The sequence below is a fragment of the Bufo bufo genome, chromosome 3, assembly GCF_905171765.1.
Source record: "Bufo bufo chromosome 3, aBufBuf1.1, whole genome shotgun sequence".
Taxonomy (NCBI): Eukaryota; Metazoa; Chordata; class Amphibia; order Anura; family Bufonidae; genus Bufo; species Bufo bufo.
In genome coordinates, this window is record NC_053391.1 from 580,605,542 (window position 1) to 580,627,392 (window position 21,851).

General features: G+C 42.3%; 1 protein-coding gene across 7 annotated transcripts in view; it reads left to right on the forward strand.

Annotated features, from left to right (window-relative positions):
• The window catches only part of EIF4B (eukaryotic translation initiation factor 4B), a 60,474-nt gene extending 43,281 nt beyond the window's left edge, over positions 1-17,193 (forward strand). Inside the window, exons 6-15 of one of the 7 annotated variants that reach the window (XM_040425777.1) lie at positions 1,403-1,555; positions 1,643-1,780; positions 5,138-5,350; positions 6,354-6,594; positions 7,211-7,302; positions 8,172-8,376; positions 8,975-9,030; positions 9,112-9,202; positions 10,800-10,845; positions 15,911-17,193. In XM_040425777.1, the coding sequence (XP_040281711.1) occupies positions 1,403-1,555; positions 1,643-1,780; positions 5,138-5,350; positions 6,354-6,594; positions 7,211-7,302; positions 8,172-8,376; positions 8,975-9,030; positions 9,112-9,202; positions 10,800-10,845; positions 15,911-15,985 (1,310 nt within the window). In that variant the 3' untranslated portion in view covers positions 15,986-17,193. The remainder of the gene's footprint in view (positions 1-1,402; positions 1,556-1,642; positions 1,781-5,137; positions 5,351-6,353; positions 6,595-7,210; positions 7,303-8,171; positions 8,377-8,974; positions 9,031-9,111; positions 9,203-10,799; positions 10,846-15,910) is intronic. The other 6 variants (XM_040425779.1, XM_040425780.1, XM_040425783.1 and 3 more) reach the window with 6 other exon arrangements.
• The last annotated feature ends 4,658 nt before the right edge of the window (positions 17,194-21,851 follow it).

Here is a 21,851-nt window from a genome sequence, read left to right on the forward strand (position 1 = left end):
GCATAGATAAAAATAGGAATAGGCTAGTTAGGTTCAGCTGACATTAGCACATCGCTATTGTCAGCTAATTTAATAGGGTTAATTCTGGTGACAGAAGGAAACCCTTTAAAGCTTTTGTCAGGGACTTAAAAAAAAAATAGCTAAGACAAGGCGAGGTGATAAAGGAGAAATAAAAAAAATACTTGTTAAATCTTCCTTGGTCATTGTCATTGTTTGTCCTGTAGTGATAACCTACAAGTGACCAGTGCAGCCAATCAGTGGCCTTGTGCTGTACATGCTAGCAATACCACCAATGACTAGCTGCACTGGTGGCGCTGGAAGGACGTGAAATTGAATATGTTTTGGGGGGTTGCTTTTTTTTAATTCCTGTTACAACTGGACAACCCTTTTAAATATGACAGTCCACCCTAAGGCCTCTTTCACACTTGCGTTGTCTGGATCCGGCGTGTACTCCATTTGCCGGAAGTGCCCGCCGGATCCGTAACACCGCAAGTGAACTGAAAGCATTTGAAGACGGATCCGTCTTCAAAATGCGTTCAGTGTTACTATGGCACCCAGGACGCTATTAAAGTCCTGGCTGCCATAGTAGTAGTGGGGAGCGGGGGAGCAGTATACTTACAGTCCGTGCGGCTCCCGGGGCGCTCCAGAATGACGTCAGAGCGCCCCATGCGCATGGATGACGTGATCCATGCGATCACGTCATCCATGCGCGTGGGGCGCCCTGACGTCACTCTGAAGCGCCCCGGGAGCCGCACGGACGGTAAGTATACTGCTCCCCCGCTCCCCGCTACACTTTACCATGGCAACCAGGACTTTAGCGTCCCGGCAGCCATGGTAACCATTCAGAAAAAGCTAAACGTCGGATCCGGCAATGCGCCGAAACGACGTTTAGCTTAAGGCCGGATCCGGATCAATGCCTTTCAATGGGCATTAATTCTGGATCCGGCCTTGCGGCAAGTGTTCAGGATTTTTGACCGGAGCAAAAAGCGCAGCATGCTGCAGTATTTTCTCCGGCCAAAAAACTTTCCGTTCCGGAACTGAAGACATCCTGATGCATCCTGAACGGATTTCTCTCCATTCAGAATGCATGGGGATAATCCTGATCAGGATTCTTCCGGCATAGAGCCCCGACGACGGAACTCTATGCCGGAAGACAAGAACGCAAGTGTGAAAGAGCCCTAAGACTTTCTTACTGTGTATGGTGGGGGTGATTTTGTAAAGCATTCAGCCTCTGCAGTACTGTATGGGATCAGTGTGCCTACTTGCAACATTTCAGCATTTTTCAGATTTAGCTGGTGCATCCATCTGGTTTACACTGCCACCTTTGAAAACCGTTTTGGGTAGTGGTTTAAAATATATTTTCTTACATGTTTTCATTAATCCTGACTTGTCATGTGTACAGAGCGGGAGGACCGTGGTGGTTCCTTTGGCAGGGATCGAGATCGCAATAGAGATTCTGACAAGACAGACTCTTCTGATTGGAGGGCACGCCCCACCACAGACAGTTTTGATGATGGTCCTCCTCGCCGTGGAGACGATAGCTACGGAGGAGATAGTAAGTTGGAATGTAATTGAACAGTTTTGGTATTCGCCTGCTTTGCCAAAGCACGAAGACATAAATTTTTATTTTATTTTTTTACAGGGTATCGTAGTGACCGCAATGACCGCTATGAGTCGTCTGATCGGTATCGTGATGCCCCACGTAGGGATGATCGATTTGATAGAGACAGGGGAAGAGACCGTTATGATGACCGTGATCGCAGAGATGTTGACAGAGGTGAGTGCCGTTAAGGATTCTTGATTTTATTGTGATCGACCTTATATTTTATCATTGTCAAATGAACCTTTATAATACCCTATAATGGTATTCATCAGTTCACCCTACAATCATGATGGTAATGGTGATTATCGGGTCAAAATGTTTTAATGTTTTTATCAGATTTCAAATTCGTATGCCTATAGTACCACTCCATTCAATTTCTGTGGTACTAAGAGAAACAGCTAAGCACCAGTCCCAGAGGCTTTGAATGGAGCAGCATCGCACATGGCCGACAACCTCTGCATTCGAATTCCTGCTCACTGCTGTTGAGCAGTGAGGATTAGATGCTTGGGACCCCTGGTTTAGTGACTGGTGAGGTTCCAGCTGTGGGACCCCAGCAATTAGACAGGATAGGTGATTATTAGTGGGGAAAACTCCCTTAGTGTCCCTACACACATGAATTTGCACTGGTATGGTTTTTTTTGTGGTTTGTAGCAGCGTTTTGTGGCAGTTGAAGGATGGAGCTGAGCATGTGCTTCCATCTCAATGAGCTCAACAAATTTTGAAAAAGGAACAAACGGCAGGTGGCGCTATACAGATGATTTCAGTTAATAACTCTGGCTATACTACATTGTTAATTATATACTGATAATAATTATCTGTAGTTACTTAATAATAAAACGTAGCTTTTAATAGTTGCCTAAGGGCTCTTTCACACCTGCATTGTTGTGTTCCGGCATAGAGTTCCGTCGTCGGGGCTCTATGCCGGAAGAATCCTGATCAGGATTATCCTAATGCATTCTGAATGGAGAGAAATCCGTTCAGGATGCATCAGGATGTCTTCAGTTCCGGAACGGAACGTTTTTTGGCCGGAGAAAATACCGCAGCATGCTGCGCTTTTTGCTCCGGCCAAAAATCCGGAACACTTGCCGCAAGGCCGGATCCGGAATTAATGCCCATTGAAAGGCATTGATCCGGATCCGGCCTTAAGCTAAACGTCGTTTCGGCGCATTGCCGCTTCCGACATTTAGCTTTTTCAGAGTGGTTACCATGGCTGCCGGGACGCTAAAGTCCTGGCAGCCATGGTAAAGTGTAGCGGGGAGCGGGGGAGCAGTGTACTTACCGTCCGTGCGGCTCCCCGGGCGCTCCAGAGTGACGTCAGGGCGCCCCAAGCGCATGGATCATGTGATCACATGGATCACGTCATCCATGCGCATGGGGCGCTCTGACGTCATTCTGGAGCGCCCGGGGAGCCGCACGGACTGTAAGTATACCGCTCCCCCGCTCCCCACTACTACTATGGCAACCAGGACTTTAATAGCGTCCTGGGTGCCATAGTAACACTGAACGCATTTTGAAGACGGTTCCGTCTTCAAATGCTTTCAGTACACTTGCGTTTTTCCGGATCCGGAGTGTAATTCCGGCAAGTGGAGTACACGCCGGATCCGGACAACGCAAGTGTGAAAGAGGCCTTATAATAAAATAATTGGCCCTAAAATAGTTACTGATAATACGTATACTCAAAGTACAATATATGGAGCTACTGTCGAAGTAAGCCCCCACTATATAATCAAATCCTGGAAGACAAAATCACATCGTGGAGTAGGAATAGAAGTGCACGGCTGCAATTTGGATGGAAGACCATTTGTCCTACCACTCCGTAGATTGGTTCCTGTGTGCAGCAGTTTCTTCTCGGAGACTTGATGTAAATAATCCTCGGGAAAGTGGAATTGCTGCAAAAGGATAGGGGTCCGGACTACATCTCCCTAATGCCCTACAGGGGGGTGCTATACTGGCCATGATGGCCTAACCACGGAGCACCCGCCCTGACAAGTAAGACCCTGTCCGAAACCTAACCCTGGAATTGATTGACCCTGGTTAGCCCTCTCCTACTGGATCCCTACATGCATGTTTCGCTTTGAGATGAGTACAAAGCTCATCAGGGGAAACATAGGGGAGCTAGGCAAATCACCAAAAGGAGAATTGGTTAGCCGAGGTGCAAACAAAAAGATACTAACTGTGCACCTTGGAAATCAAAATGATGAGCCCCGAGTCCTGATATGGCTTGGGTTGGCAAATCTAAGAGGAGGAGTGGACAATAGATGAATGCCCTCTTCCTCCTAACAGGGAATTGCAGTCATCCGCGGGCTCTATTGCGGATGACCAATTCACTGTTAGGAGGAACAGTGCTTTCTGAGTGTGAGGTGAGCTGCAGGGAGACAGTCACCCTCCCTCCCACCCCTGCAGCTGACAGAAGTTGATTTTTACCTTTTTATTTTTTTAATCCCCTTTGGCTGCGTAGTGGGAGGGGGTATGACCTAACCGGGTCAGGGGCGTCCATTAGCGTGGGTCTGAGGGTGGGTTGTTTTAGGTCTGTCTTTTGAGTATGGCCTGAATTGCCACCCTACCTGCCCCCTTAACTGTGACATCCACAGCACCCTGCCCCTTTAAAGCTGACCTACAGCAGTGAAGAAAAATGGCTGGGTTGTTAAGGAAACCTGGTGTAAAACTGTGTATGTGGAGACTAAGGGTCTGCGAGCTTCTATTGGCTGATAAGGGTCATGTGACCAGGCTTCTATTGGCTAATGCATTTTTTTGGGGAATATATCAAGAACGGTACGTGCTAGAGAGCTGAGACCCGGTCTCAAACCTTCCTGGACACCTGATGTACCTGTGTGCCAAATTTCGTGATTGTAAATGCGATGGTGTAGGGACAACCCCTTTTAAATTTCAGCGCTTGGATTTATTTTTATTTTTTAATCCTCTACTGTATGTGTGGCAGCAGCGTTCTCCTCTCTCCTGACTGAAATCAGATACCAGCTCAGCTGAGCGTATAGAACGGAAATATAGCTTTTGGCAGTTATTGGTGTGTGGGCACCTTGGATGTCCAGCCTCGTATCAACTTTTAAACGGTCCAAACACACTGATGCGGTGTTCCGTCTCCTGAGGTCACCACTGTCTTTACCATACTTACAGCTCCACAGGTAAACATCTGGTATGGATGGGGGTTACGTGTGCTGCTGCTACCAATAACTGTCCACAGCAGTGACGTGTCCCCCAAGAAGCAGGTCACTAGATCATATGCTGGTTAGGGGGACAAGGCACCTCTGCGTCCCTGTTTCTCATAATCCGTCAGGTTTTAGATTTTCGTACTGCTGATCAGAACATGAAAGAAGGTAACTTATAATTGATACTGATATTTGTGCCTGATGTATATATGGAAATGTGCTTATAAGCATGGATTTGTATCGGTGTTAGCCCATTAAAACAAGAAAAAACATTAAAGCATAGATTAACATTTTACTGTCCAATAAAGGTAATTTCGTAAATTAAATAGGCAAATTGTATTAATTCATCAATTGTTGTTGATTTTTATAGGTTATGATTCCCGAGGAGGTGGCAGGAGAGCATTCGGGAGTGGATACCGTAGAGATGATGATTACAGAGGAGGCGGCAGCGGTGGTGGTGGTGGTGCTGGTGGTAGTGGTGGAGGAGACCGGTATGGTGATAGGTATGATGACAGAAGAGATGACAAATCAGACAAGTGGAATGGCTTCTCCAGAAATGAAGATCGGAGGGAAGAAAGAGGAGGTATGTTATACTGCATGTCTTTGTTAGCTATCCTTAAAGGGGTTGTCTCACTTCAGCATATGACATTTATCATGTAGAGAAAGTTAATACAAGGCACTTACTAATGTATTGTGATTCTCCATATTTCCTCCTTTGCTGGACTGATTAATTCTTCCATCACATTATACACTGCTCATTCCCAGTGGTTATGACTAGGGATGAGCGAATCATAAAGCTGAGCGAGCATAAAACTTTGTTAGAATACTGTACTGAGCGAGCACTCCGGACAGTGTTAGTGTATTGGCTCAGATGTGCTGGACTTATTGCTTCGCGAAGTCTTGCAAGACTTTGTGTAATAACTTCAGAAATTAATTTCTACTGTCAAAAACCTTTTACCGAACTTTCGGTTCCAAGTGGTACCTTGGAACTGAACCGGAGTTCGGTAAAAGGTTTTTAACAGTAGAAATGAATCGGAGCGTGTACATTTTAATGCTGTACTAAGTCGGATCTCAGTACAGTATTATTCTGAAGTTTTGAATGAAGAGACTTCGGATGTAGCATCCGAAGCTTGGTCATCCCATCACTAGTGACTGTATTTGAGTTATCCCCTCCCTTCTGATCCTCAGCTGTGTCATGTGATCAACACTCTGACTTTCCAAATGCCACAACATCTTGTGTAGACAGGAAGCCAGTTACTCTTGTATTCCTATGGGAACCTCAATGTCAGTCTCATAGGAATGAATAGAGAAGTAACTGTCATCCTTTCATGTGCCAGTTGGAGATCAGAGTGTTGGTCACATGACACAGCTGATGAACAGGAGGGAGGTTATAACTTAGAAATAGAGTCACTGATTAGAAGATTACATTCACTACAGATTACATCATGGACCTTTCTAACATGTCTGAGTATGAAAATTTTCGTGGGAATGTGTCTTTAATGGCTTAGCCGGCTGTGCTATCCAGGCTGTAATTCTGCTCACTGTTATAGTAGCAATTAACCATCTCTTGTCTTTGTATATATTAGGTCCAACTCAGAGGCCAAAGCTGGTTCTCAAACCACGTACTGCTCCAAAGGAGGAGGAAACCAGTGGAGCTCCTGCACCAACTAGTCGAGCAGCTTCTATTTTTGGTGGTGCCAAACCTGTAGACACCTCTGCTAGGGAGCGTGAGGTGGAGGAACGTCTGCAGAAAGAGCAGGAGAAACTGCAGCAACGTCATTTGGATGATGATCGGCCTCGACAGATAGAGAGGAAGCCAAGAGAAAGGTGTGGAGTGAAATAAGACCTGTTCATTGTGGATATTTTGCGTGGTGTAAATTTGTTTAGACTTTATTCTGGGCAATAGTTAAATTTTTTATTTTTCTTACATTATAAAAGTTCTTAGGCTACTTTTACACTAGCGTTTTTACTGGTTCAGGCAGGGTTCAGCAAAAACGCTTCAGTTACTGATAATACAACCATCTACGTCCGTTATGAACGGATCCGGTTGTATTATCTTTAACATAGCCAAGACATATCGGTCATGAACTCCATTGAAAGTCAATGGGGGGCGGATCCGTCTTCTATTGTCAGAGAAAATGGATCCATCCCTATTGACTTGCATTGTGGGTCATGATGGATCTGTCTTGCTCCGCATCCCAGGACAGAAAGAAAACTGCAGCTTGCTGCGGTTTGCCCTCTGGTATGGGAACGCAACCAAGCGTAACGGAATGCATTTTGGAGCATTCCATTCTGTTCAGTTACATTTTGTCCCCATTGACAATGGACGGGGACAAAACGGATGCATTTTTTTCCTGATATTGAGACCCTATGACGGATCTCAATACCGGAAAAGAGAAACGCTAGTGTGAAGGTAGCCTTATTCATGTATTCCATTATGTAGGCATCCAAGTTGGCGCAGTGAAGATAACCAGGAAAGATCTAGGACTGGAAGCGAGTCTTCTCAAACGGGCAACAGTGGACCATCTTCAAGAAGTTAGTAAACTGTATTGGACATAAATTGGTTCACCAGTTTGGTCATTTTCTATCTGTAGCTGGTGCTGAATTGTACCTCAACATTACACTCCAGTGCATTTAAATGACAGATCTGCAATAGTCATCTGTTGGTAAGAAGTAGATAACAGTTGGGACTACAGGTTTAGACTACACTGTTTGTAGTCTGTTACCATGGAGATGTGTAGGCTTGCACAGGAGCAGAAGGCACTTTTAATCAACCATCAGCAAAGTTGCTTCTTTCATTTTAGATGCACGAGGGCAATAAGAAAAACTGCCTGTCAAAGTGCACAGTCTCTAAATAATTATTTTGAGCAAAACTGAAAAATAAAAATCAGTAATTCTGCAGCCCCTGTGTTCTTCCCATCACTAGGTGCAGATCCCACCTCTGGAACCCTGAAATGAAGAAGAGCACAGGGCTTGCTCTCCATTCATTGCTATCGGACATCCAATAGCAGACAATGGAGAGCAAGACAAACAAGCCCAGCCACCTACCTCTCAATTCACTGCTATTGGACAGCTGAGCCAGCGCTTTGCTATTTTCGGAACTACCACAGCAGTGAACGGAGGGTGGCCATGCCTGTGCGGCTTCTCTCCCTTCATTTCATGGGCACCATTCTAGAGTTAGGTGCTGGTCCCACCTCTGGGACCCGCACCTATATGACATTGATGTAATATCCTAGTGATATGCCATGAATGTCCCTGATTGCTGTTACAGCAGTAGTAGCACCAATGGTTTTATTTGAAGATGTACACCAATAAAGCTAGAGTTTTTAACAGTTGGAGCTGGACATTCTACTTCTACTTGGGGAGAAATATATCTTTAACTGGTTCAATTCTTTGCTCCACAGTCTCACGAAGAAGGGAAAGTGAAAAATCTGTAGAAAATGAAGTGTTTGGAAAAGAGGAGGAACCTTCTAATACAAAATCCAATAAATCTGACTCCCTTGTCCCATTAAAAGTAATGCCTGCTCCTCCACCAAAGGAGAATGCATGGGTGAAACGTAATTCAGCGCCTCCTTCCAGTCGCTCCCTCAGTTCAGAGTCCTCTCAAAGGCAAGTATTACAAATGGCTGCCACAGCTTCCTGTCTTAAAGCAGATTTTTTTAATTTATTTTTTACTTGCATTAGGCAATTAACGGCTATGTACACCTTCAGGAACAATTTTTTATGATTGCATTTTACTCATTTTGGAGCTAAAATCATTGTAAGAAATAAAATTTATTAAAAATATTCGGCCATTCTGTCAAAAAGGGTTAACTCTCTAGCTGTGTGAATCATACTTTCAGTTTGTGCTAGTCATAAACACTTAATTAAGCCACATTCTTATCAGTAAGATAGGAATTGAGCTATAATGAGTTCTTTATAAGTTGGAGAGAGCGAGCCTTTGGCCAAGCTGCCTGACAGGAAACGGTAAAATACAGAGCCTGCTACTAGAGAATATCAACGCTGTACAGAGAAATGGGCTCCAATTTTTTATAAAGACAAATTGAAAAAAATCTTTTTAGCTCAAAATGAGTGCAGTGCAATAATAATAAAAACTTGTCCCCAAAGCTGTACATGGCCTTTAAGCTTCAAAAATTCAACATGTCCTGAAATACTAGGATGTAGGAGCTGTAGAAGATGTGTGAACTGACGTAAATTTATTTTTTAGTAGAGGAGAAAGAAACGATTCGGACAGGCAGCAGCCTGGGACAGGGCAAAGAGGAGGTAATCAGGCTTCTCTCTACCTTATTGTTTATTGGTGTAAAGTGTAAATGGGTGAAACAATGTGTGCTTATTATGTTACAGCAGATGAGAACAAAGACGATGATGATGATCTGGAGAATCTATCGAGCACCAGTGGACGGCCCATAGGAGAACGCGGTAGATCAACAGAGCGGTGTGTAGTCTTCTTTTCTTTTTTTTTTTTTTCTTTCTAATTTTAAGTCTTTGTTACAAGTAGTGTTAGTGGTACATTGTCCATTGCTGAAAGCATAGCGAGTGAATGATAAAGAAAAAGTTAGGGGCACAGAGTAAGGGAATGGATGCATACACTGATCAGCCTTAACGTTGGGTCTCCTGAAAAGCACTGATTATCTCACCTGTCAAGAGGTGGGATTTATTAGACCGCAAGTGAAAAGTCCTATTTTTTAAGTTGATATGTTAGAAGAAGGAAAAAGTTTAAGGATCTGAGTGACTGACAAGGGCCAAATTGTGATGGCTAGACGAGAGGGCTTCTTAGTTGTGCAAGTGCTGCTTCCCCCTAGTTTTTCTGATCACCGGGGGTCCCTATTAATGCTTGGTCACCGATGGAAAATCCTTTTGATCATCTATGTAAATTTGCTCTTACATTGATGTGAACTTCAGTGTGTGCAGAGTACTATGTAACCCTGTACTGTGTTGTGCTGATATACTTGTGTTAACATACCACACCTCCATGCAGCACCAGTCTTAGGCTACATTCGCACGTCAGTATTTTTCTATATCCCGATTTTCGGTCCGTTTTTTTGCGGATTTGTTGTTCCTGAAAATGTTTCCGTATGTCATCCGTTCTTTGCGGATCCGCAAAAAACGGAAACATGTATAAATTTCAATAAGCAAATAAAGTTGTTTGGATTTCTTTGAAAAAAAAAAAAAAAATATTAAAATGTAATTTCCAGGAACGGAATCCGCATAAAACGGATGACATACGTAATGACATCCGAATGTCTTCCGTTTTTTGCGGATCCATTGACTTTGTATTGTACCAGGATCCGAATTTTGCGGAAAAGAATAGGACATGTTTTATATTTAAACAGACATGCGGAACGGAACAACGGAAACTGACAGCACACATTGTGCTGTCCGATTTTTTTTTCCAGGACCCATTGAAAATGAATGGGTCCAGATCTGTTCCGCAAAAAACGGAACAGATCAGGAAAGAAAAAACGGACGTGTGAATGGACCCTTAAATAGAGTTCAGATCACCGTTATTTTTCTGCTCTTCTGATCCGTTAGAAGAACATTAGAAAAATAACAGTAAATGAATTGATACTGTGCATCAGTTATGCACATTTGTCATCCGTTTGATCCATTTCCATCTGAGATCCATATTTTTTTTAAGATGGGGGGGGGGGGGGGGGGGAAGTACAGCGTTCAGGACTTTTTTTTTTTCATCTAAAAAAAAAAATCTCGGGTGGAAATGGCTTAAACGAATGCCAAATGTGCATGACTGATGCAGAGGATCCGGTTTCTTTTTTTTCTGTTGCTCTGATGGATCAGAACGGAAACATAACTGTGATGTGAACTCTCCCTTAAAAATTACAGACTACTACTAAAAAAAAAAACAAGGTCCAGTGCTCGTTCATATCACACCATCATAACTATGTAGACTATAGATTGTGTTATCCATGTCAGTAGTATAACAGTAGTGTGAAAGAAATGGCTGATATAGGACAATCCCCATGCATGTTTCTGTGATAGGTTAACTCGGGTTTTGCTTTTTTTTTTATTTCCAGGAAAGAAAAGGATCCGGATTCAATGAACAGAGATGAGCAGGAAGCTGTAAGTTGTTCCTGGTGATGCCACCCGCCCTGCTTCATCCTATAGATATCTAAATGCATAGTTAATTAACTGGTTAAAGACTGTCCGCTATATATTTACAATGTTCAGTCCAAGTCCCTGAAGCTTGCACCATAGTATATTTACATTGCTGCCTGATGGCTTACTCCACTGTTGCGGACCCTGGTGAAGACTGAAGCTGGAAATGTTCACTGCTTCTCTATTCTCATGAACACATTGCTCAATAAGTACTGGGTGCAGAACAGAGGCCTCTGCTTGTCCCAGTGATCTTGATTAAACCTTCAGACATCAGTGGCAGTAGTTTAATAATGCTTATTACTAGCTGCATGCAGAAGCTGTTACCAGCACCTGTGCAGATAGTAATAGACACTGGCCAACCCCTTTTAAGTTTTGTGTTGAGTAACCTTCATCAAGGTTAGAGTTTAGGTAAAAGGACTCTGTATAAATCTGTGTGAAGTAAGATCCACTGAGTGGCCATCTGATGTCTGATCTTTAGGATAGGCTATCAATATCAAATCAGTTGGGGTCTGACTCTCGGCACCTCAATCGATCAGCTGATTGAAGGTGCTGCAGCGTTCTGGTGTTTACCAGGAGTGGCACTGTACATTTTGTAGTGACTGTCTGGTATTGCAGCTCTGCCCTTCAGTCTCACTCAAGTGAATGAGCTGTAATACCATTCATAGTTGCTATAAAATGCATGTAGAAGGGTGCTGATATAAAGCAGGCACCACATACAAATCTAAACATACTGGGTGCTTCCCATGTGCAACAAGCAATCTGTATTAGCAAACCACAGTACAAATGAACATGCAAAGCACACCAGGCCAGAAAACCTTAAAAAAATACAATTTTGTTAATGTCACTGGAGACAGAAATCAGCAAGTTAAAACACTTTAAAATACAGAGTTCATAAGGAGCGTCAATTAATAAGCAACTCCTTCAAATACCACAGCACAAGTCCCTGATAAGGCAAAAATCTATGCAAGGCCTAGAAGTGCCCAGTGCAAAATGTGCTGACAAAACATCATAATAATTTGACATCAATGGCAGATGCTAGAATATCCCAAATCTAATAAATGGTCCTGTAATATAAAGACAGCAAAAATAAGTTAAACCGTGATACAAGCAGAAGAAATAAAAAGTAAAGAGCAGCTTTATATAAATAGTGTATCGATGCTAACGCAGCTTCATCAGGGGTAAATCAACAATGGAAAGTGATATATATATATATATATATATATATATATATCACATACATGTACATACACACACACTGTATAGGCACATAAAATCAGATACAGAGAGGCCAATGGATGTGGCCGATTGCGTCCGTATCAGAAGACAGTATGCACAAGCTCATCACATAATGAAGATGGATAGTGCTGTGTAAGGGACTCGGACATCCACCAATCTAGTATTGATAGCCTACAAGTCCCAGGAAATCCCCTTTAAAGAGGACCTTTCACCACTCCTGACGTGCCTTTTTAAATAGCAGGAGGAGCTGAGTGAATTGGTTATATAGTTTTATGGGAAAAGATTCAGTAAACCTCATTCTGAGCTTCAAAGTCCAGGAGACGGTCCTATCGGTGATTGACAGCTATCTCTATATACACAGTCATAGACGGGAGGCTGTGAATCACTGATAGGACCGCCTCCAAACTTCAAAGCTCAATTAAGTGCAATTAAATGTATAAATTACAAGTTCTACTGACTTTTCCCACAAATCTATATACCAATGTGCTCAGCTCCTTCTGTTGAAGATGGATAGTGCTGTGTAAAGATCAAAGCAAAGCTTGGAGTTCTCAAGCCTCACTCTGGCTGTATGTATTTTGCAAAGAAGTACTATTTGCCCTTTAAGAGTAATATTGTGAGATACAGCTACGTCTGGGATGGGTCACAACAGTGGCCCCTTCAGTTAGCCTATAAGTCCCAGGAAATCCCCTTTAACCGCCTAACGCAGGATCGCGTTCCGGAGGCAGCAGCCCTGCGCAGAGTCACGCATATACGCGTCATCTCGCGAGACGCGAGATTTCCTGTGAACGCGCGCACACAGGCGCGCGCGTTCACAGGATCGGAAGGTAAGCGAGTGGATCTCCAGCCTGCCAGTGGCGATCGTTCGCTGGCAGGCTGGAGATGTGATTTTTTTTTAACCCCTAACAGGTATATTAGACGCTGTTTTGATAACAGCGTCTAATATACCTGCTACCTGTTCCTCTGGTGGTCCCTTTTGTTTGGATCGACCACCAGAGGACACAGTTAGCTCAGCAATATGTAGCACCAAACACCACTACACTACACCCCCCCCCCCCCCGTCACTTATTAACCCCTTATTAACCCTTGATCACCCCATATAGACTCCCTGGTCACCCCCTTGTCATTGATCACTCCCCTTGTAAGGCTCCATTCAGACGTCCGTATGTTTTTTACGGATCCACGGATACATGGATCGGATCCGCAAAACACATACAGAAGTCTGAATGGAGCCTTACAGGGGGGTGATCACCCCATATAGACTCCCTGATCACCCCCCTGTAAGGCTCCATTCAGACGTCCGTATGTTTTTTACGGATACATGGATCGGATCCGCAAAACACATACGGACATCTGTGGAGCCTTATAGGGGGGTGATCAATGATAGGGGGGTGATCACCCTCCTGTCATTGATCACCCCCCTGTAAGGCTCCATTCAGACATTTTTTTGGCCCAAGTTAGCGGAATTTTTTTTTTTTTTCTTACAAAGTCTCATATTCCACTAACTTGTGTCAAAAAATAAAATCTCACATGAACTCACCATACCCCTTACGGAATCCAAATGCGTAAAAATTTTTAGACATTTATATTCCAGACTTCTTCTCACGCTTTAGGGCCCCTAGAATGCCAGGGCAGTATAAATACCCCACATGTGACCCCATTTCGGAAAGTAGACACCCCAAGGTATTCCGTGAGGGGCATATTGAGTCCATGAAAGATTGAAATTTTTGTCCCAAGTTAGCGGAAAGGGAGACTTTGTGAGAAAAAAAAATAAAAAATCAATTTCTGCTAACTTGTGCCAAAAAAAAAAAAAATTCTATGAACTCGCCATGCACCTCATTAAATACCTTGGGGTGTCTTCTTTAAAAAATGGGGTCACATGTGGGGTATTTATACTGCCCTGGCATTTTAGGGGCCCTAAAGCGTGAGAAGAAGTCTGGGATCCAAATGTCTAAAAATGCCCTCCTAAAAGGAATGTGGGCCCCTTTGCGCATCTAGGCTGCAAAAAAGTGTCACACATCAGGTATCGTCGTACTCAGGAGAAGTTGGGCAATGTGTTTTGGGGTGTCATTTTACAATATCTTGGTCAAATGCCAACTTTGTATAAAAAATGGGAAAAGTTGTCTTTTGCCGAGATATTTCTCTCACCCAGCATGAGTATATGTAAAAAGACACCCCAAAACACATTGCCCAACTTCTTCTGAATACGGCGATACCACATGTGACACTTTTTTGCAGCCTAGGTGGGCAAAGGGGCCCACATTCCAAAGAGCACCTTTAGGATTTCACAGGTCATTCACCTACTTACCACACATTAGGGCCCCTAGAATGCCAGGGCAGTATAACTACCCCACAAGTGACCCCATTTTGGAAAGAAGACACCCCAAGGTATTTCGTGATGGGCATAGTGAGTTCATGGAAGTTTTTATTTTTTGTCACAAGTTAGTGTGGAATATGAGACTTTGTAAGAAAAAAAAAATCATCATTTTCCGCTAACTTGTGACAAAAAATAAGTTCTATGAACTCACTATGCCCATCAGCGAATACCTTAGGGTGCCTACTTTCCGAAATGGGGTCATTTGTGGGGTGTTTGTACTGTCTGGCCATTGTAGAACCTCAGGAAACATGACAGGTGCTCAAAAAGTCAGAGCTGCTTCAAAAAGCAGAAATTCACATTTTTGTACCATAGTTTGTAAACGCTATAACTTTTACCCAAACCATTTTTTTTTTTTAGCCAAACATATTTTTTTTATCAAAGACATGTAGAACAATAAATTTAGAGAAAAATTTATATATGGATGTCGTTTTTTTTGCAAAATTTTACAACTGAAAGTGAAAAATGTCTTTTTTGCAAAAAAATCGTTAAATTTCGATTAATAACAAAAAAAGTAAAAATGTCAGCAGCAATGAAATACCACCAAATGAAAGCTCTATTAGTGAGAAGAAAAGGAGGTAAAAATCATTTGGGTGGTAAGTTGCATGACCGAGCAATAAATGGTGAAAGTAGTGTAGTGCAGAAGTGTAAAAAGTGGCCTGGTCTTTCAGGGTGTTTAAGCTAGGGGGGCTGAGGTGGTTAAAGAGGACCTGTTACCACTCCTGACATGCCTGTTTTAATAGCTTCATTCGTCCACTATGTAATAATTCTGGAGCATCTATTCTTATGACTCTATAGTTTGCCATTCCTTTATTTCTGCTAGAAGTTATCAGTGAATTGCTAGCAGTCTGCAGTAAGGGTACAGAGGGGTGGTAAGAAGTTAAGGGGCGTCCCTGCACAGACTCACTCTATCCAATCAGTGCTGGTTACCACATCTGTGTACCCTTACTGCAGACTGCTAGCAATTCATAACTTCTAGTAGAAATAATAAAGGAATAGCACAACATACAGACATAAGAATAGATGCTCTAGAACTGTTATTACACGGGGAATGCATGAAGCTAATAAAACAGGCATGTCAGGAGCGGTGACAGCTCCTCTTTAAATAATGAACCTAAGTACCTAATAGTTGCAGTTTCACAGATCATAATAGTTCTGTAAATTTTATAAGCTGTAATTATGGAGAAAGGTTTGCTCTCCTTTACAATACCCAAATGGAGCTTAAATTTCCCTCCTCATCCCTTTCTCATTTCACAGTTCAAAACAATTTGTGCCTTTCCTCCATACAGATCGGTGGCCATACTTGAATGGCGTTACATTGTGCAAACTTGTCATGTAGCGAATAATTCCTTGGCAGCTTTTTACGGATTCACTGTGTCAATGACGAAAAGGAATAACCTCATGTTTTGTTTAATTTTGCAGAAATTCAGCCAAGTAAGCAAGTACGCAGCTTTGTCCATGGATGGGGAAGAGGAAACTGAAGAATACGCCGACTAACATGGAAAATGTGTCCATGGATTCCTTACTCCCTTCTCCTTTAATCTCCCATATGTCCTTTTCCATGACAGCCATTGGCATAAGCCAGAGCAAGACAAGTGACACCCCTTCCGGCTCTGTCCCCCCTCAGAAATCGAAATCCAACTTTGACTCTTCAGACAATGATCTTCAGTTAGAAACGCAATGAGCTGTTTGTTCTCTTGCATGCTGCTGCAGCTTTATACCGTGTGTGCGTGAGTAAGGAAGGGGCATAAATGCAGTGTGTGTTGTAGGGGAGCTCGATCACAGTTACCGCTTTAATCAGGGAGGGCAAGTAATCCAGATCATAACGAGGAGTGCTGCTGATACAGAGCACTTCCCAAGCCAAATCTGCCGCATAATACACATGTTATTAATTTTATGCCAGTGAAACCATTTATTTTCAGGCATCAAAGATGTTTCAGTATCAATCCTAAGTGGCTACCAGAGCTCCCATTTTTAAGTCATTTACCGGCATCCAAAAGAGTCAGAGTCAGTGGAGTGGATGTGCTGGAGGTGAATGGCTTTTTTTTTTTTTAGTACGATATAGTAATATAAATCTGATATGAAGCCCTATTTTACAGCTTCATTAGTGACTGGGATCTCTTCAGGTCCATGGTTTGCACGCAGTTGCCCGAATCCCGTCATCCTCGGTGCACCAGAGACAAGTAAGGAGCAAGTGCAAACCTGTTCTTTCCCTATACATAGGAGACTTCCCCTCCCGCCCAGGCTTTGTGTGATGCTGTGGATTTCAAGGAGGCTGCTGTAGCAGTGAACATTTTGTCCACAAAGGAAGTAATTTTTTTTAATATATTGTACCTGCAGCAGGCAATGATGCATCTGCATATTGCCTTTCACACTTTTGGCAAGCCCTATTTGGTCAGTCCTCTATCCCTCCTCCCATTCCCTTTTCATCAGGCCTTCCCTAATTTATAACTAACGTTCATCAAGAAGCTGCGTTCCCCACTCACGAACCAGCTCGAGATAACTTCGTTTAACATTTTACACTTCAGAAAGGAGTGTTACTCAAACAAAATATATAATAAAAACTTGTAATTTGTAATCTGCTTTCTGGGAGATGTTTTATTATCATGTAAAGTACCTTACCAGCCCTCTCATTTTTTATTTTTATTTTTTTTCTGTTTCTCAGCTCTGTCCCCCTACCCTCAAATAAACTAATCTTTAAAGTACGTTGTCTGCTTTAACCATTTTGTCTGCTGTGTAGTTTTATCTGATCTGTTCTAACATGTTTGTTTTTTTTTCACAATATATACTGTATGTAATATATGTACATATGTTTGACGTTGAGCTTTTAATAATGCATGTACTAGCATGATGATGATAATGGGGGGGGGGGTTTCTTCTGTATTCCCTGTAAAGAGAGACCTGTCCACCCTTTTGATAAGGCTCATTTTAGTAAATACATTCCCCGTTCTACACTATGCTGATCCTCTGTATTTCCTTTTGGAAATCCATGAATGAACTGGCACCTGGATATTACTATTCCTCTTGCCCATAGGGCATGTCCCTATACAGTTTGGCGCTGTCTGCAATAATTGGCAGTGTCGGGGTTCCTAGAGACAAAACGCTTTGAGAAGGGCAATGGTTGTTTTCATACATTTCCAGGAGGAATAATAGGAATGCTGCCCTGCAGAGTTCTTAGAGATGGGAAGTATTTACTAACAGACATGTCAGTAGATCTGACCGATCCTCTTAAAGGCGTTTCACCAAGAATAAATATTTATAGTTAGAAGGAATGTCATCAGAAAATGACCTATTGTTTAAACCAAGTTTTTGTTAAACATTTTTATTTATTTTTTCTATGTCACGGTCTGTATTTAAAAGGGAGCCTGTCACATTGGACGTGGTGTCTGAGCTGCAGGCAGTATGTTATACAGCAGGAGGAGCTGAGTGGATTAATATATATTTTTATGGGAAAAGATTCAGTAAACCTCATTCTGATCCTTGAAGTCCAGGAGACGGTCCTATCGGTGATTGACAGCTATCTCTATATACACAGTCATAGAGGGGAGGCTGTCACTGATAGGACCGCCCCCTGGACTTCAAAGCGCAATTAAAAATGTATAAATTACAAGTTTCACTGAATGTTTTCCCACAAATCTATATACCAATGTGCTCAGCTCCTTCTGCTCTATAACATGCTGCCTGCAGATTACTTTGACAGATTCCCTTTAAATAAAATCCTGTATTTTTTTTTGCCTAGAATCGGCTGGACAAATACCGCTGCGCATCTATACACATCCCTTTTCATCATTATCACAGGCTGGATTATAATGACAGATAACACAGGATCCACCATTCACAATAGGTGATTTGTCAGAGCTTATCTATTCCTTCCTTGTACAATGACCTCTGCACAGGTCACAGAGCATGCCTACAATACTCTCCCCTAGAAGTCAGAGTCCCCTCCTGACCACTGTCTGCCGTAAAGCATACCTTTAACTGCTAAGAACAGCTCAGACAAGATGGCTGCCCCCAGGATCATTTATTAGGAAATAGTGTAAGAAAACTTATAACCAGAAAATAAAAACAGATTAGAAAAAATGCTTTCTGTCACGATCTGATTAGAACAGGCAGAAAAAAATTATAGGCGACCCATTACCTTTAAAGAGGACCTGTCACCACAAAATGCAGTATGTGGGCAGCATGTTATAGAGCAGTAGGAGCTAAACAGATTGAGATGGTTATTTGGGAAAAGTTTAAAAAAATTTGTTTTGTTATACATTTTATATCACTGCCCCATGTACAGTTATCTGTGTATACACGCTTACACAGAGAAAGCTATTAATCACTGTGCACAGGTGAAGTCAGAAAAAAATGATGTTGAAATCACATGTTTTACTGAATCTTTTTCCTCAGCTCAGCTCCTCTTGCTCTATAACCTGCATTTTGTGGTGGCAGACCTGGGTAATTAGTTTTAAGCTTAGTGTCTGTACGAGGCAGAACTCTCTGCCTTTGTTATATCAGTCTATTATTTCTTGGAAGCATGTGACCTACCCATCCTTGGCAACCCCCTGTTTTTGCCAAACTGGGTGGATATTCATTTCAAAACTCCTATTTCTAGCCTGTCATTCTGCCTCGTTGTCCACAGGACCTAAGTCTTCCTTCTGCTAATTCAAGGGTCAATTTCTTGCTCTTTTTTTTTTTTTTTTTTTTTTTTTTGTATTGCTTCAGGTTTTATTCTTTCTCCAGTGGGGGTTGGTGGATTTTTTTTTTTCCTTGCAAACTTGACCATTTGATGGCCTTGCAGTCACTCCAATCCTCTTTGGCATTTCTACCTGGTCCTTGAGCTATATAGTCTCTTCTCTTAGTTTTCTTGGCAAGTTTTCTCCCTGGCTCCTGCTTGGTTGGTAGCCCATTTTGTTTGGTCTCCATTTGACATGTGCCTGACTGGGCAGTCCTTCCCGCTATCATGCATTCATGGGGGTGCAAAGAAAAAGGGGGTCAGTTAGCACATCCCAATGCGCAGGGGCACGTTGCTATGGCTGAAAACAACACTGTAAAACAAAACATGCAATGCAACAGCTCTCTGCAAACCAAATAAAGTACAAAAATGCATAATAATTGCTAGTGCTATACTTATAAATTAGACATGCTTGGCAAATACATTTTGTACTAAATTATTTGAACCCGTCAAGGCGATCTCTGTAAGACTGGTTCCTAACATTAAATTCTACCTGTTATGTGCCACAACGGCTACCATACAATTCAGGGAGTGTTGGTTCCACATGCATGCTGGGCCTGCTTTAATTTCTGTCATCTTTGGTGCCAAAATGGCCTCCATTATATCCAAGGAATGCAGGTACCAACATGCATGCCGAGCCCACTCCACAACACTCCTGGTGCCAAATGTATGGTAGCCGTCATGGCACATAACAGGTAGAATTTAGTGTTAGGAACCCGTCTTACAGAGATCGCCTTGACGGGCTCAAAAAATCTTGTACAAAATGTACTTGCCAAACATCTCTAGTTTATAAGTATAGCAATTAGGCATTTTTGTACTTATTTGGTTTGCAGAGAGCTATTGCATGTTTTGTTTTACATCCATGGGGCTGATCTGCATTCTGTTTGTAGCTTCAGACCTCTCGGTCTCAATCAACGCCGTCCCCTAGTCTGACTGTCCTTCCCTCTTTCTGTGCAGGGTTCGGGGCAACTATCTGATTGGTTTTGCTGAGTAAGGCAGGGCTCATCCTTGTTTTATATTTTGGGGTGCCAATGTGCCTATCCTCTACAGGTGTCAGGCCACTCTGCAGTGTCCCCTATGACATGAACAAATATTCATTTTGTACTTGCCTGTGAAATCCTTTTCTTGCTACGTTCATCGGGAGACACATCTTTCACCTGGGTTTTATTTATGGTCCAACCTTTTTGTGGCTCTGACCCTATCTAGAGTTTTATATGGTTTTACTGTCTGCCTTCTGTTAGATTCTCCCGGCTTGCAATACAAACTGACTAGTAGCAACCACTATACCCATGATCTTCTGTTTCCCCTAATGCAGTGAGAAAAGGATTTTTTATAGGTGATTCACAAAAACTTATTTTTGTATTTACACTTATTACAGAAATGCTTTTATCTGTAAATGTAAGAGTAATGTTAGAATAGATAACAAATATACCGTGGCTCACCCAAATCCAAAGTATGGTTAAGGTGCTCTGCTTTTTGATTCAACTGATCATCCCAATATAAATGCAGTATATAATTTTAAAAACAGGCACTCACCATCTAACAGTTTAAAATTATTTAAAATTTATTATGATAAAATTACACAAATATTTACCCCTACAATATTCTGCGATTAAATGTTTACAATATTCGGCGATAATAAATATTCTGCGATTGTTTCAGTATCGAATTTCAACTCTTTGCAATCAAGGAAATTAAAATTTCGAACTGTGCAATGTGAATAAATCAATATAATATACAGGGTGGGCCATTTATATGGATACACCTTAATAAAATGGGAATGGATGGTGATATTAACTTCCTATTTGTGGCACATTAGTATATGTGAGGGGGGGAACTTTTCAAGATGGGTGGTGACCATGGTGGCCATTTTGAAGTCAGCCATTTTGAATCCAACTTTTGTTTTTTCAATAGGAAGAGGGTCATGTGACACATCAAACTTATTGGGAATTTCACAAGAAAAACAATGGTGTGCTTGGTTGGTTTTAATGTAACTTTATTCTTTCATGACTTATTTACAAGTTTCTGACCACTTATAAAATGTGTTCAATGTGCTGCCCATTGTGTTGGATTGTCAATGCAACCCTCTTTTCCCACTCTTCACACACTGATAGCAACATCGCAGGAGAAATGCTAGCACAGGCTTCCAGTATCCGTAGTTTCAGGTGCTGCACATCTCGTATCTTCACAGCATAGACAATTGCCTTCAGATGACCTCAAAGATAAAAGTCTAAGGGGGTCAGATCGGGAGACCTTGGGGGCCATTCAACTGGCCCACGACGACCAATCCACTTTACAGGAAACTGTTCTAGGAATGCTCGGACCTGACACCCATAATGTGGTGCACCATCTTGCTGGAAAAACTCAGGGAACGTGCCAGCTTCATTGCATAAAGAGGGAAACGCATCATCATGTAGCAATTTCGCATATCCAGTGACCCCCTTAGATTTTTATCTTTGGGGTCATCTGAAGGCAATTGTCTATGCTGTGAAGATACGAGATGTGCAGCACCTGAAACTACGGATACTGGAAGCCTGTGCTAGCATTTCTCCTGCGATGTTGCTATCAGTGTGTGAAGAGGGTTGCATTGACAATCCAACACAATGGGCAGCACATTGAACACATTTTATAAGTGGTCAGAAA